The 14,549-nt window shown below is 30.5% G+C and overlaps 3 protein-coding genes across 3 annotated transcripts; all 3 read left to right on the top strand.

Annotated features, from left to right (window-relative positions):
- Positions 1-3,204: 3,204 nt before the first annotated feature.
- On the top strand, positions 3,205-4,473 carry LOC131172970 (uncharacterized). Its single transcript, XM_058134606.1, has 2 exons — positions 3,205-3,209; positions 3,525-4,473. Exons 1-2 carry the CDS (start codon positions 3,205-3,207, stop codon positions 4,471-4,473), a joined length of 954 nt encoding a protein of 317 aa, XP_057990589.1.
- An 87-nt stretch (positions 4,474-4,560) lies between these two features.
- LOC131172969 (uncharacterized) lies at positions 4,561-5,064 on the top strand. Its single transcript, XM_058134605.1, has 2 exons — positions 4,561-4,842; positions 4,957-5,064. The coding sequence occupies exons 1-2, from the start codon at positions 4,561-4,563 to the stop codon at positions 5,062-5,064; spliced, it is 390 nt and encodes a 129-aa protein (XP_057990588.1).
- A 2,825-nt stretch (positions 5,065-7,889) lies between these two features.
- LOC110637329 (dnaJ protein homolog) lies at positions 7,890-11,035 on the top strand. Its single transcript, XM_058135696.1, has 7 exons — positions 7,890-8,051; positions 8,188-8,368; positions 8,857-9,022; positions 9,114-9,255; positions 9,334-9,610; positions 9,704-9,902; positions 10,446-11,035. Exons 2-7 carry the CDS (start codon positions 8,219-8,221, stop codon positions 10,763-10,765), a joined length of 1,254 nt encoding a protein of 417 aa, XP_057991679.1. The 5' UTR covers positions 7,890-8,051; positions 8,188-8,218; the 3' UTR covers positions 10,766-11,035.
- Positions 11,036-14,549: the final 3,514 nt, after the last annotated feature.

Genomic DNA, 14,549 nt, shown 5'->3' with positions numbered 1-14,549 from the left:
ACTTTGGAGGCACCACAATACTGAGGAGGCAACTTGGGAAAGTGAAGAGACGATGAGGCAACAGTTCCCTCAACTGTTTGCATCAGGTAAATTTCGAGAATGAAATTTTTATTAGAGGGTAAGAGTTGTAACATCCTCACTTTAGCTAGTCCGTACAGTCGCTTTTGCCACGCGCAGGTATTGGAGATATAGCTGGGGAGCCCAGTAAACCTCAGACCGGGTGAACTTTCAGAGCTGTATACAGAGTCTAGAGTCACCTCTCATTTGCAGTGCATTTGGTTGGACATTAGGCCACTTTAGTATTTTGGTATTTTTGTATTTTGTAAACTTTTGTAAGGTATATTATAAACTCATGTAATTATATTTTTGATGTAATTATTTATGAACTATGTTCAGTAATAAATATGAGTATTTCTTATTGAATTGAGCATGATATGAAATGAATTGAATTTTGAGATACTGAAGTGATTTGAGAAATTGTTGAAAATATGTTGGTAGTTGACTGAGATTGAAATTATGATTATATTAGAAGTGTTTTTAACAGATTTAGAAGAACTATTTTTCTAATTTATAGCCGACACTCTGCCGAATTTTTTATAAAATTTGCGAAAAATTCATATTAATTAAAATTATAAATAAATGAATTAAAAAGGATAAATTGTAATGAAAATATGATTTAGTGCTCCGACACACTGTATGGCATATTTTGCTCGGCTATACTGCAGACGGGTAAAGGATGTCACAAAAACAGTAATTAAAACTGCACAAATCTCTATTAAAATTTGATCTAATGGCCAAAAGGCACATTGTCATATGAGAACGCGCTTTAGATTTTCTAATTAAAACATATAAAATAATTAATTTTATAAAATTTTCTAATTTTCAGTATTGACTTACTCAATTGGTAATTTATTTTATCAATTTCATCAAATTTTAAAAGGGATTGGCTATTTTTACAGTGGTATCTTTAATAAAAACTTTCAATTATCACTTGTTTTACGAAGAAAACAAGTGATAAAAGTGTATATATAAATAAGAATTTATTTAAGTTAAATTATTATTTATTAAAAAATTTTATTATCAATATATAATTTTTTTTATAATTATTTTTATCTGAAATTTTCCCTTTGAAGAAATTTTATAATACAACTATTATATGTATAATAATTTTATTATAATCATTAATCATAATATATTTTATATGAATCCCATCATAATTATTAGTTAAAATATATCGATCATATATTGTATAGTAAGATCATTAAACTTTCAAATACAAAACCTCACAACCCCAAAAAAAATTGCCGAAATATAACTCATTCATCATTATATAATTTTATTATATCTTTTCTTCTTCATCTGAAAATTATAGATTATTTATTAAAATAATATGTTTAAAAATTTATTTATAAATTTAATGTAAATTTAAAATTATTTAAAAAAATAATGTTTACTTAATCAAAAATAATTTTATGAAAATGTAATTAACATAAAAAAAAATTGTCATTTGAAAATACAATATTAAGTATTTGTTGTGTTAAAATATGTGAAAAATGTTAAAGAAAACATTATTTCAATTAGTGTTTTGTTATGCATGTATCAGCTTTGCTCGAAACATTAATGACAAAAATATTAAGAATTATTATGTAGAAGTCCAATCACAACGATCACTTTTTTTTTGTTTTCTTAACAAATGCAAAAGATTACAAAAGCCATCATCGTGGCAAGGATGAAAGAACAAAATTCATCTACAATGAAAACTTACACCTAAAAGCATTGACGAAGCTACTATAGGGCCAAGGGGGGCACTGGGCCCCCCTGAAATTTTGAAAAATTTTGAGGGTATAATGGTAATTTCACTTTTTAAACCTAAAATCTTTTTAAACCAGCTGCATCTCCCTCTCATTCCCACTTCTACAGCACTGCCGACACAGAGAAGCCATTTTTTTCTCACAATTTCACTAATTTACTTCACCTCATCCCTTCCTTCTTTCAACTCTTCAATTTCTTGGATCATTTGGCTAGCTCTATATATAAGTACTCACTCCTAAATTCACTTTAACTCTATAATTTTTTGTATTAGTTTAATTTTTGTATTTTTTTTATAAAATCTATTTTTTTTTCTTTTCTACTTTATATAATTTTTTTTTTTGTGTATAATCAATCAAAGAAGGAGGCCATAAAATAATAGATAGCAAATCTGAAAATGGATTTGATTATTATTTTTTTTTCTATCTGTTGGTTAATTATTATTTGACAATTCTAGTTAGGCAATTAAATCCATCTAATGAAATTTAGTTAGGCAATTTCCTTTTTTTCAAGCAATTTGCAATTAAAAAAATTGATAATAATGCATTAGAAAATCTATCATTTCATTCATTATTTTGTTGTGAGTTGATACTTAAAAATAGACATGTATAGATAAGTAGATGTATTAATATTATTTGCTATTGTTTTATAGAAAATATTAGATGGAGTATGAATTTGAAGTTTTAAATTGTAATCAAAATTTAATTAACAAAAAAAGTATACATTTAAAATTAATATATCAAAGAAATTATAAGACTTAACTAGATATTTCATTAATTATTTATAAATTAGAATGTATGTCCTGTAACACCCTAGGCAAATCCCACATCGACAAAACACGGGAAAGATGCTGGGTTTATAATTTGGTGGTTCGTAACCCCTATTGACGCGTTTTAAAACCGTGAGGGCTTCAGCCCAGAGCAGACAATATCACTAGTGGGCCGGGCCATTACATTCGTGCAAACTTGAACGATGGTGGGGCAAACCTCAGCGAGGACGCTGAGTCCCATAAGGGGGGTGGATTGTAACACCCTAGGCAAATCCCACATCGACAAAACACGGGAGAGATGCTGGGTTTATAAGTTGGTGGTTCGTAACCCCTAGTGACGCGTTTTAAAATCGTGAGGGCTTCAGCCCAGAGCGGACAATATCACTAGTGGGCCGGGCCGTTACATGTCCAATCTTCAAATATTTACTATAACAGAAATATAAAATTTGCAAAATATTGTTGTCCTTTTGTTTAATAATAAAAATTACTCATTATATTCATTGATATTATTATCTCTTTTTTATATAAATATTTTATATATTTTATTTGATAAAATTTATTTCATAGTTGCATTGATATTGTTATTTCAAATTTATATAAATATTGACTTTTTTATTTTTATAGATATGGAGTGATTTTTTAAAAGAAAATCAAACACTGCAGAATCATCATCATCAATCAATCAACCTGTTCAACCAACAACACCTAAGCAGGTGATTATTGAGGAAGTTGAGGTTGATATAGAAAACATTCCTTCTGATCTAGGACTGCGACCTAATATAATGAGCTATCCACCTGATATTAGGAATTAGGTACGTAAAGCTTACTTACTTAAAGGTCCATGTCAACCACGCCATTATAAATTTCCTCAAAAGATAGGTGTAACTCAAAAATGGAGATTTATTGCATCTTAGTTTGATGAATTTGATAATTGGTTGGAATATAGTATTGAAAAAGATGCTACATATTGTTTATATTATTATCTTTTTGCAACTGGGCGTAGTGAAAGAGATCATGATGCTTTTGTATCTGAAGGTTTTACTAATTGGCGAAAGAAAGAAAGATTGAGAGAACATGTAAGAGACCATAATAGTGATCATAATAAATGTTGGTTTGCTTGTGAAGATTTGATGAACCAAGCTCAACACATTGAAGTTTCTTTTTCAAAACAATCAGAACAGTCAAAAATTGAGTATCATTGTAGGTTAAATGCATCAATTATATATCTTCGTTATCTCTTAATGCAAGGATTGGCTTTTCGGGGCAATGATGAGTTTGAAAATTCATTAAACCAAGGAACTTTTCTTGAACTGTTAAAAGTTTTAGCTTTATGTAATGAAGAAATTAATAATGTTGTATTGAAGAATGCTCCTGACAATCTCAAACTCACATTTCCTAATATTCAAAGAGATATCATTAATGCAGCTGCAATTGAGACAACGAAGGCTATCATTATAAATTTGAGAGATGATTTGTTCTCTATTTTAGTTGATGAATGTCGAGATGTATCAGTTAAAAAGCAAATGGGAGTTGTCATACGATATGTCAATGGATTTGGATGTGTTGTTGAAAGATTTATTAGTCTTGCGCATGTCCAAAATATAAGTGCAGCATCTCTTAAAAAAGGTATTGAGTCTTTACTCTCTACTTATGGCTTGAGTGCATCTAGTTTGAGAGGTCAAGGCTATGATGGAGCTAGTAATATGCGAGGTGAATTTAAAGGCCTTAAAAGTTTGATTTTGAAGGAGAATTCTAATGCTTATTATATCCATTATTTTGCTCATCAACTCCAACTCACACTTGTTCCTGTTGCTAAAAAGCATTCAAGTATAAGTTCTTTTTTCAATACTGTTACTCATTTGGTCAATGTTATTAGAGGTTCTTGTAAATGCTAAGATATACTTCGAGAAAATCAAAAAGCGAAAGTGCTTGAAGGGATTGCAAAAGGTGAAATAAAAATCAAACAAGGTCTAAATCAAGAAATGGCATTGAAGAGACCGAGAGATACTCGTTGGAGTTCTCATTATGGTACGCTTATTAACTTGATGCATTTATTTCCTTTTATCATTGATGTTCTTAAGTATATTGGAGAAAATGGTAGTGATGATCCACAAATGGCTGAAGCAATTGATTTGCCAGATATTATGAATCGATTTGAATTTGTCTTTGTATTGCATCTTATGAAAAAGATTTTGGGAATCATATATGAGTTATCACAAGTTTTACAGAGGAAGGATCAAGGTATTTTAAATGCTATGAATCTGGTTAAAGTCTCAAAATATTGTTTACAAGTGATAAGAGAAAATAGTTGAGATTTTTTATTACCTGAGGTATTGGAAATTTATGGTAAATATGATATAGCTGCATTATATATGTAGAATGTCTATGTGGCTAAAGGGAGATCAAGGCATGGAAGTGAAGAAATGATAAATCTTCATCATTATCGTGTTGAGTTGTTTTATTCTGTGATTGATATGCAGTTTTAAGAACTTAATAATCGATTTGACGAAGTGAATACAAATTTACTTTTATGTATGGCATGTCTTGATCTTAAGGACTCATTTTCTGCATTCGATACGAGCAAATTGATTCAACTTGCAAAATTTTATTCATGTGAATTTTCTTCAGTTACTCTAATTGAACTTGAATCTCAGAACTTTGTCTTTAATATGCATATGAATAAGAAATTTTCTAAAGTGAGTGGAATTGGAGGTCTTGCTGAGAAGATGGTTGTTACAAGAAAGCATATTGTTTCTACAAGAAAACATATTGTTTTTCCTTTGGTGTATTTGTTAGTCAAATTATCATTAATCTTGCCCATTGTTATAACCACAGTAGAAAGAGCTTTTTTTGTAATGAATATCATTAAAAGTTCACTTTGTAATAGAATGGGAGACAATCTACTAAATGATTATTTGGTGACTTACATTGAAAGAGATATATTTGCAAGTATTGACAATGAAATTATTATTATGAATAGATTTTAGTTAATGAAAAATAGGCAAGGATTATTGTAATTTAATTGTAATAGTTTATTAATATTTTCTAAGCACTCATTCTTGTCAATTTATATTTGTTTATGTATATTATTTTTATAAATTATATATTTTAATTTGGACCCCCTCAATTGAATTCCTGGCTTCGTCACTGCCTAAAGGAATCCTCTCATAAGAACTTTGTGGCTAAAGCACATGCTGCACTATTACAAAACCTTCGCATAGCAGAGAATTGAACCTCTCCTAGCAAACTGGCAATCCCTTGAGCTTCTTGAATAACACCTTATATATTGACTAGGGAATTATGTCCTCGCAAGGCATTAATCACCATTATAGAATTACCTTCATATATAATGTTTGATAACCCCCTGGTTTGAGCTAGAAGAACAGCCTCACAACTTGCTAGCCCTTCAAGCAGCAAAGATTTATTTATTGCTTGATGTGTAAGCCAAATTATTGTAAGCTCATATATGTTCAATTTTTAATTGTCTACGTTTCATTGTACCAAATAAGTCCAATCCTCAGCTTTTGGATGAGCAACGGGTAGAGTACTGATGAAAATTACCATATCTAAACCCCCAAATTTAATTAAATTTTCAAAATCTGAATCCATCCTAAATCTGATTAAAATTTATTTTGACTTACTCGAATCTATTCCAAACCCGATTATTATTACAGAAAAATATCTGAACCTATTTAATTTTATATATTTTAATTAAAAATTTACATAAAAATTATTTTTTATAAATAATTTATATTTAAAATTTTAATAATTTCATAAAATATTTCAATTTTATTTTTTATAAAATAAAATATATAAAAATTTATAAATACTATTATAAAAAAATATATTTTATATTTAATTAAATATTTATATAAATAATTCGGATAACGGATATTCAATATATAAAATTTAATCTCGATTCAAATCCGTTACGAATATTAAATATCATATTCAAATCCATCTCAAACTCAATTATATTATCTAAATTTATTTTATTAGAATTCAATTAAATCAAATATCCATAAAAATTCTACCCATTGACATCCTCTTCAGCTTTGTATGTAAAATTTGTTGCCTTGCAAATGGCTTTATCTCAGTCCTTTGGTCTTCATTTAACTTGTTGTAAAGATGCCCAAAGGGCCTGACATGATTTTAATGTTAAGAGTTATGGTCATTAAGTACATTATTTTTTATTCAAGAGTTTCAAAGCTTAACAATTATAATTATACAAAAAAATATTAAAATGAAAAGTTTGTCTTTATCTTATCAATAATTTATTTCCACAAATCATTAAAAAAAAAGTGAAAACTAAAGAAAAAACTTAGTAAAATATGTGAAGAAATTAAATTATTATATGATATGCAACAAATATGATACTATTATATTATTAAATTAATATAAATTTAAATAAATTAATATTATATATATTAATTTAATATTATATTATTATAAATTAATATTAATATAAATATGACAACATTATTATAATTTTATAATAATTTATCATATTAATAATATAATATTATCATATTTGTTGCATATCCTATATTAATTTAATTTCTTTACATATTTTACAGAGTATTTTCTTTAGGTTTCACTTTTCTTTAATGATTTGTGGAAATAAACTATTGGTAAAGTAAATAAAAAAACACGCATTTCATAATGAAAACGCCATAAAAAAGTGGTTTTAGAGTATTTGATGCATGGTTGATATGACTGAACGATGAAAAAAAAAAAACCATTTTAATCAATAAAACTATTTTTTAATATAAAATTTCATTTAAAAATGAATATAAAATTTAAAATAATAGATTATTTTATTAATAAATAAATTTTAAAAATTATATTATAATTTATTATTAATAATTTTAAATTTAATTTAATCATTCAAATATAATCGTGATAAATATTAAAAATTTAATATTTTTTATATTAAATTAAAAAATTAAATATAATTTTGAATTCTTGTAAAGATTTTTCATTTTTAAATAATTTTAATTTATATTAAATTTATAAATAATTTTTAAAATCATATTAATTTAATAATTAAGTAAAAATTATATTATTTTAAAAATTAAGTCAAAATTTTTTTTAAACTGCTTTTAAGCCGAAAATTTTACTCTTTAAACTAGTTAGAATGCAAATAATGGACAGATAAAAAAGAATTAGTATTTTTTTTTTCGAAGAAATGTAGTAATCTTCACGGCACAAATTCTGGATCCTTCCGTGAATACAACAACAACTCTCAACCATAAAAAATAACCTTTAAAAAATCTATTATTTCATTTATAATTAATAAATATAAATATGAATATAAACCTACTCATCATCTGCCATGGGAAGTCTCAAATCTGCACCGTCCATTTTCTGCCTTAAATGATCAGATCCGACTCCACTTGCAACCCTCTTTCTCTCTCGCTTCGCCGTCTCGCTTGTGTTTCTGGGGGCTCTCTGTAGACAAACCTAACAATCGGTACGTTTCATTTGGGTTTTTTTTTTTTTTTTTAACAATTTATTTATAATTATTTTTCGTTTCTTTGTTTCTTGACCATGATTTCTTTGTTTCTTTGGTTTCATGATCTTGATTGTTTTATTGGGTCTTTTCTTAGGATCTTTTACTGATAAAGGCAAGGAGAGAAGATGTTTGGAAGAGCACCCAAAAAAAGCGATAACACCAAGTACTATGAGATTCTTGGGGTCTCAAAGAACGCTTCACAGGATGATCTAAAGAAGGCTTATAGAAAAGCTGCCATCAAGAACCATCCTGACAAGGGTGGTGATCCTGAAAAGGTCTATATAAGCATATTTGTTACTGTAATGTTTTGTTTATGTTTGGTCATTCTTTCTATTGATGGATCAGCTTACGGAATTGGGTATCTATTGACGTTGACTTGGTTAACGGCTCCTGAATTTATTTATTTATTTTGTGTTGATTATGAGGGTTAATTTTGTTCTTTCAGGTACAGATCTGATCTTATGGTTATTTATTGGGGTTTTGTGATTATGGTTGCACAAATATTGGGATGTTGTGGGTTTATAAAAATTATCTTTTGATGGTTTGATTGCTGATAAGTTAGGTTTTGATGCTGATATGCACTAGGAACAAATTTTGACAATTTCAGTGGACATTTAATAGTTTGATAATTTTAATGTTTAATTTCCAGTTTAGTAAGTGTTCTCGGTGGAAATGGAATAGTTTCATATTGTAGTTGTCACTGTAATGGTTATCTTATTTTATTTTTTTATCTTGAACTTGTGTATTTGTGCCTGCCTTTCAGTTTAAAGAGTTGGCCCAAGCTTATGAGGTTTTGAGTGATCCAGAGAAACGTGAGATATATGATCAATATGGAGAGGACGCCCTCAAGGAGGGAATGGGCAGTGGAGGTGGTGCTCATGACCCATTTGACATTTTCCAATCCTTCTTTGGTGGCAACCCATTTGGTGGTGAGGATTACTAACCATTAAATCTTGTTTTTTTTTTCTTTTGTGCCATGACTGCCTAGCATTTTTTACTTGAGAATTTTGTTCCTCACAGGTGGTGGTAGCAGCAGAGGCCGTAGACAGAGGAGGGGAGAGGATGTTATCCATCCTCTCAAGGTTTCTTTGGAAGATCTCTACAATGGCACCTCCAAGAAGCTGTCTCTTTCCCGTAATGTTATCTGCTCAAAGTGCAAAGGGTTAGTGTTGGAATATGGTTGGTGTGTTGAGTTTTTGTATTTTATATGAAAACTTGATGTTTTTGTGGAAAATTGCAGTAAAGGGTCCAAATCAGGTGCATCAATGAAATGTTCGGGTTGCCAAGGTTCTGGAATGAAGGTCTCCATAAGACAACTTGGTCCCTCTATGATCCAGCAAATGCAGCATCCTTGTAATGAATGTAAGGGTACTGGTGAGACCATTAATGATAAGGATCGTTGCCCTCAATGTAAAGGTGAAAAGGTTGTTCAGGAGAAGAAAGTGCTGGAAGTTATTGTTGAGAAGGGTATGCAAAATGGACAGAGGATTACTTTCCCTGGAGAAGCTGATGAAGCTGTGGGTCACAGAACACTAGCTGGATTTTTTTAAAAAAATAAAAATTTATGTACCTGTTTCTTATATCCTTATTGTTTCCTGCTATTTTTGCAGCCTGATACTATTACAGGGGACATTGTTTTTGTCCTTCAGCAAAAGGAGCATCCTAAGTTCAAGCGAAAGGGTGATGACCTAATTGTTGATCACACTTTATCTCTTACAGAGGCACTTTGTGGCTTCCAGTTTATATTAACCCATTTAGATGGAAGACAACTCCTCATAAAATCCCAACCTGGGGAGGTAGTGAAGCCTGGTAAGTTGCTCACTTGCTCTGCATGTTTATGGCTTTTTTAAAATGTTGCATTCAATAAGAGTTTTAATTTTCTGTGCTAGTTACCAGAGCTATTGTTATTCATGGCGTCATTGTACTTTGTTTTTCACTTACAATTGTCCTTCCAACTTTTGATGTATTATTTATGAATAAACTTGTTTATAAAGTGGCAAGCAGCATTTGTTCTTATGTTCTGTGGTAATATTTTCCTCATCCACTTTTCAAATTTTCTTTTCTTGAATTGATGTACTTGGTTTTATTGGGCGATATTACTTATGGCTTGTGATTTGTGAATCTACAATATTGAATGGGGTTTCAAGGAAGTGGCATAGTCTAGCAAATTTTGCTGCTCGATTATGTATTTGCTTACTGCACAAAATCTAGATTCTAACATTGGTGAACGCTGTGTGCGCTTTTCTGTAAAACGCTAGATTTCTGGCTCAATTGTTGCTGATGTTAATATCTAGTTTTCTTTTGTCCTCTTATTTTCTGGCGATTAATGCTTATGTCTTTGTTCCATCACAGATCAATTCAAGGCCATAAATGATGAAGGGATGCCAATGTATCAGAGGCCATTCATGAGGGGGAAACTGTACATTCATTTCAGTGTTGATTTCCCAGACTCTCTGCCCCCTGATCAGTGCAAAGCCCTAGAGGCAGTTCTTCCCTCAAGAACATCAGTCCAGCTGTCTGACATGGAGCTGGATGAATGTGAGGAGACAACTTTACACGATGTGAACTTTGACGAGGAGATGCGAAGGAAGCAACAACAGGCCCAAGAGGCATATGATGAAGATGATGATATGCATGGTGGTGGCCAGAGGGTGCAATGTGCTCAGCAATAAATTAACAAAACGAGATCATCTGAATTAGCACCAGGATCGATTGATGTTGGTTTGACTGATGGTTTGCGAGTATAAGATTCTGAAACATTCATTGTCTTCTGTTATAGGATTTTAGACTTTTAGCTGTTATGGGATTTCACTTTTGTTTGCAAAGATAATGTATGCAAGATCTAGTATCTGGAACTTAAAAGATTGCCATGTTCAAGAATGTTTCTACGTGGTTTTTTATTATTTTTTTTGGTATAATCTGGATTGCTAGTTTGCTGTGTAGTTCTTTGGTATGTTTGCATTTCTGTAACAGATGCCTGAACCTAAATTTTTTAGTTACTTTTAGGTGTGTTTTGAATAATTAGGAATATCCCGAGGAACACGAAGTCACTAGGATGAAAAGTGAATGTGAATGGCGAGCGACTGTTCTCTGATGAGTGAATGGTCAGCAGATCACATTTAATGGTTTCTGTAAGTGGCAATCTCAGTCATTAATTGACTTATGAGCTAAAGCCATATGGTCACATGGGCCCCGTGTGACCATTGGAAACAGCATTCTAAAATGCAAGACGATCCAATGGCCGCTTTTAGGTCATATAGGTTTTGTTTCGGAGGAAAGATCAATTTACCTCTTATACCTGTCGGTGAAGGTTTAATTTAACTTATATTTAATTTTTTATTTAATTTAACTTAAAAGTTTTGACTTATGAAGTTCAATCTTTCTAATTTATGTTACACGTGTCATTTATTAAATATTTAACTATTATTTTATATTTTTAATTAATTAAATTAAATTATAAAAATATTATTTTTATTATTAAATATTATTGATTAAAACGAAATATAAAACTTTTTTATACTTTAATATAATTAGTTAAAAATATAAATTATTGTAATTATAATTGATTAAATTGAAATTAACAAATAAATATTTTTTATTTTCATATAATTAATTAAAATTATGATTGTAATAAATTTTAATTACTTAAATTAAAAATTATTTTATATTTACATGTTTTAATTAAAATTAGAAAATTATAATTAAATAAAATTAAAAATATAAAATATTATTTTTATATTTCTATATTTTAATTAATATTAAAAAAGTAAAATATAATAAAATTAACTAATTATAATTATTGAATTAACATTAAGGAATAATTAACTATGTTTAAAAAAAATTAAAAAATAATTAACTAAGTAATTAATATTTAAACTATTAAAAGATAATAAAAAAAAAAGCAATTCACCATCAAGTGGTAAGTGTGTCGCACATTTTTCAAGTTTAAGCTAAATTAAACATAAATAAAACTTTTGCATTAAATTAAACTAAAAATTAAAATGAATTAAATTAAAACTCCCCAATAAGAATCAAATTTTATTCTATTCTGTTTGAAAAAAAAAAACCCTTCATTCCTCAATTATTTTTTTATGGAATTATTTTACCTTCAATATCTACAAATACAATATAATTTTATATTATAATTAACTTTAATAGTCTATTTCTCCATCTTTTCTAGCGATTTCTTTCGATTAGTTTCTTTCTAGGGATGACAACGAGTAGAGTATCTGTAAAAATCACCTAACCCGAATCGAACCTTATTAATATTTTTAAAATTTGAATCTATCGTAAACCCAATTAAAATTTATTCTCAACTACCCGAATCCGTCCCAAACCCGATTATTATTACCTGAAAATATCCTAACCCTTGTAATTTTATATTTTTAATTAAAAATCTATGTAAAAGTTATTTTTATTAATAATTTGTATTCTAAAAATTTAATAATTCTATAAAATATTTTAATTTTATTTATATAAAATAAAATATATAAAAATATATATATATATATATTATTATAAGAAAAAATATATTTTTTATTTAATTAAATATTTATATAAATGAGTTTGGGTAATAGATATTTAATATGTAAAATCCAAACTCAACCTGAACCCATCAAGGCTATTAAATTTCAAACTCGAACCTGGCCCAAACCCGATTATATATGTAACACCCCAAAATTTTAAATTTTATGAGCATCTTTGGTATTTTAATTTTATTTAAATTTTAGGAATTTTTTTGAGATTTTTCTGATTTTAAAAATCGGGTTTGATTTTCTGAAAATATAAACTTTAATGAATTTTAAAAATTAATTTAAAGACCACGTGGCAAAACTAAAAATATTTTTGGAGTCTACGTATTTTTCTGAGTTTTCTGAAATTTTTTCAGAATTTTTGGACCTCGTTTTCGGTCCCGAAGCAGAGTAAAAAATTCAAAATTTTGTATTTCGAATCGAACCGGCCGAATCGAACCGGACCGGATCGGACCGATCGAATCGGACCGGTCTTCTTCCCTTTTTCTTCCTCCCGTGCGCGACGTTCCCTCTCCCTTTTCTCTCTCCTCCCCTCCCCTGCCGCCGGCCAGCCGCCTCCCCTGCGTCCCCACCTTGCCGTAGCCTCCCATCCCGGTAGGCCGCGCCCCAAACGGCCCGAACGCTGCGTGAACGCCTCCCACTGCTTGCGTTCGGCTTCTCCGGCCAAAATCCGGCCGATCCGGCCACCAATTGGACCGGGTCTTGCGTTAAAAATCATCTACTCGGCGAGAGCTTTCCATAGACACCAAGAACGCCGAAATCCATCGAGCGGTTTGTCCAATTTTTGCTCGGGAAGTTTTTAGCCCATTTCTACTTTTGGGCTAGATTTCTCGAAAATCGTGAATCCCACGAGAAAACCGAGGCTACCAGCACGCTCCACTCGTCGAGAGCTTCACAACGACATAAATTTCGAATTTTTCCGACACCGTTTATCGGTGGGTCCCATGGAACTTCGCAGTGTTTTTCCGAGCATTAAATGAGCTTAGAAAATTCTGAAAAATTTATGTACTAACCCCCGTGTTATGGGCTTCGTGTAGGTATCCTCAATTCGCGGAAATTCGGCTGATTGGCCAGATGCAGAATTTCCGGCCAGACAGACCCGTTACCGGAAAAGTCTTCGAATTGGATCGAGGTTTTGGCTACCCCCCCATTGTCAGACGTCCCGAGCGCATCCCTGAAGTCGGAATCGGCAAAGGTAAACCCGAACCTTGCTTTTTCGTAATTTTCTAGTGCTTAAATAGGATTAAAAATTCATAAAATATTCGTGGTAGCTTAGAAAATTACGATTCTTTTTGCAATAGCTTAGTAATATTACTAAGGACCGCGGGGCAAAGTTTTATAATTTTTAGAGCTTGTTTGGGCAGTTTTTGCAAAAATGATCAATAATAAGGACTAAATTGAAATTTTGCGTATTGTGATAGATGACTGATTTGATGGGCCCAGGAGGGGCTGTGTGATATGATTGAACTGTGGATATATGGATTGTGAATATAGAAGTGTGTTTTGAACCATTTTGCAGGTTGGGTAGGTCCTAGGTATAGGGGAGACTCTGCCGGATTTTCGGCACGACTTAGGACGTATTGGTCTTTTCTTTGTTTGTATTGAGTCAAATTTATTAAATGATTGTAATAAAATTGTCAGGTGAGCCGGGACAGCCTTCTTCCTCCGCCCAGCCGCCTCAGTGACCATCGTCAAGTCTGTGAGTAAAATATTAATTTTAATTGTAATTTCGATATTATTATATGTTCAAGCATGCCCATGCATCACTTATATGCATATATTTATGTAGTTAAACTCTAGGCACGATTTATGTTGCATTCATAACTGTTGATGTGCCATGGATGTTGTTGTGGTAATTTGGAGCAGTGTGCGTGCGTTGGCGTGCGTGTGATGTGGTGTGGACTATGGATAGGACGGGGTAGTC

The sequence above is a fragment of the Hevea brasiliensis genome, chromosome 14 (genome assembly GCF_030052815.1).
Source record: "Hevea brasiliensis isolate MT/VB/25A 57/8 chromosome 14, ASM3005281v1, whole genome shotgun sequence".
Classification (NCBI taxonomy): Eukaryota; Viridiplantae; Streptophyta; class Magnoliopsida; order Malpighiales; family Euphorbiaceae; genus Hevea; species Hevea brasiliensis.
This window is presented reverse-complemented; position numbering and strand designations above follow the sequence as displayed.

Bases quoted from the DNA above. Each gene is read 5' to 3' on its own strand.
- LOC131172969 (XM_058134605.1), top strand. From the start codon at position 4,561: ATGGCATTGAAGAGACCGAGAGATACTCGTTGGAGTTCTCATTATGGT. The intron at 4,843-4,956 runs GTTAAAGTCTCA...TTATATATGTAG, and splicing joins TTTTAAATGCTATGAATCTG to AATGTCTATGTGGCTAAAGG.
- LOC110637329 (XM_058135696.1), top strand. From the start codon at position 8,219: ATGTTTGGAAGAGCACCCAAAAAAAGCGATAACACCAAGTACTATGAG. The intron at 9,023-9,113 runs GTGAGGATTACT...TGTTCCTCACAG, and splicing joins TGGTGGCAACCCATTTGGTG to GTGGTGGTAGCAGCAGAGGC. The intron at 9,611-9,703 runs GTGGGTCACAGA...CTATTTTTGCAG, and splicing joins CTGGAGAAGCTGATGAAGCT to CCTGATACTATTACAGGGGA.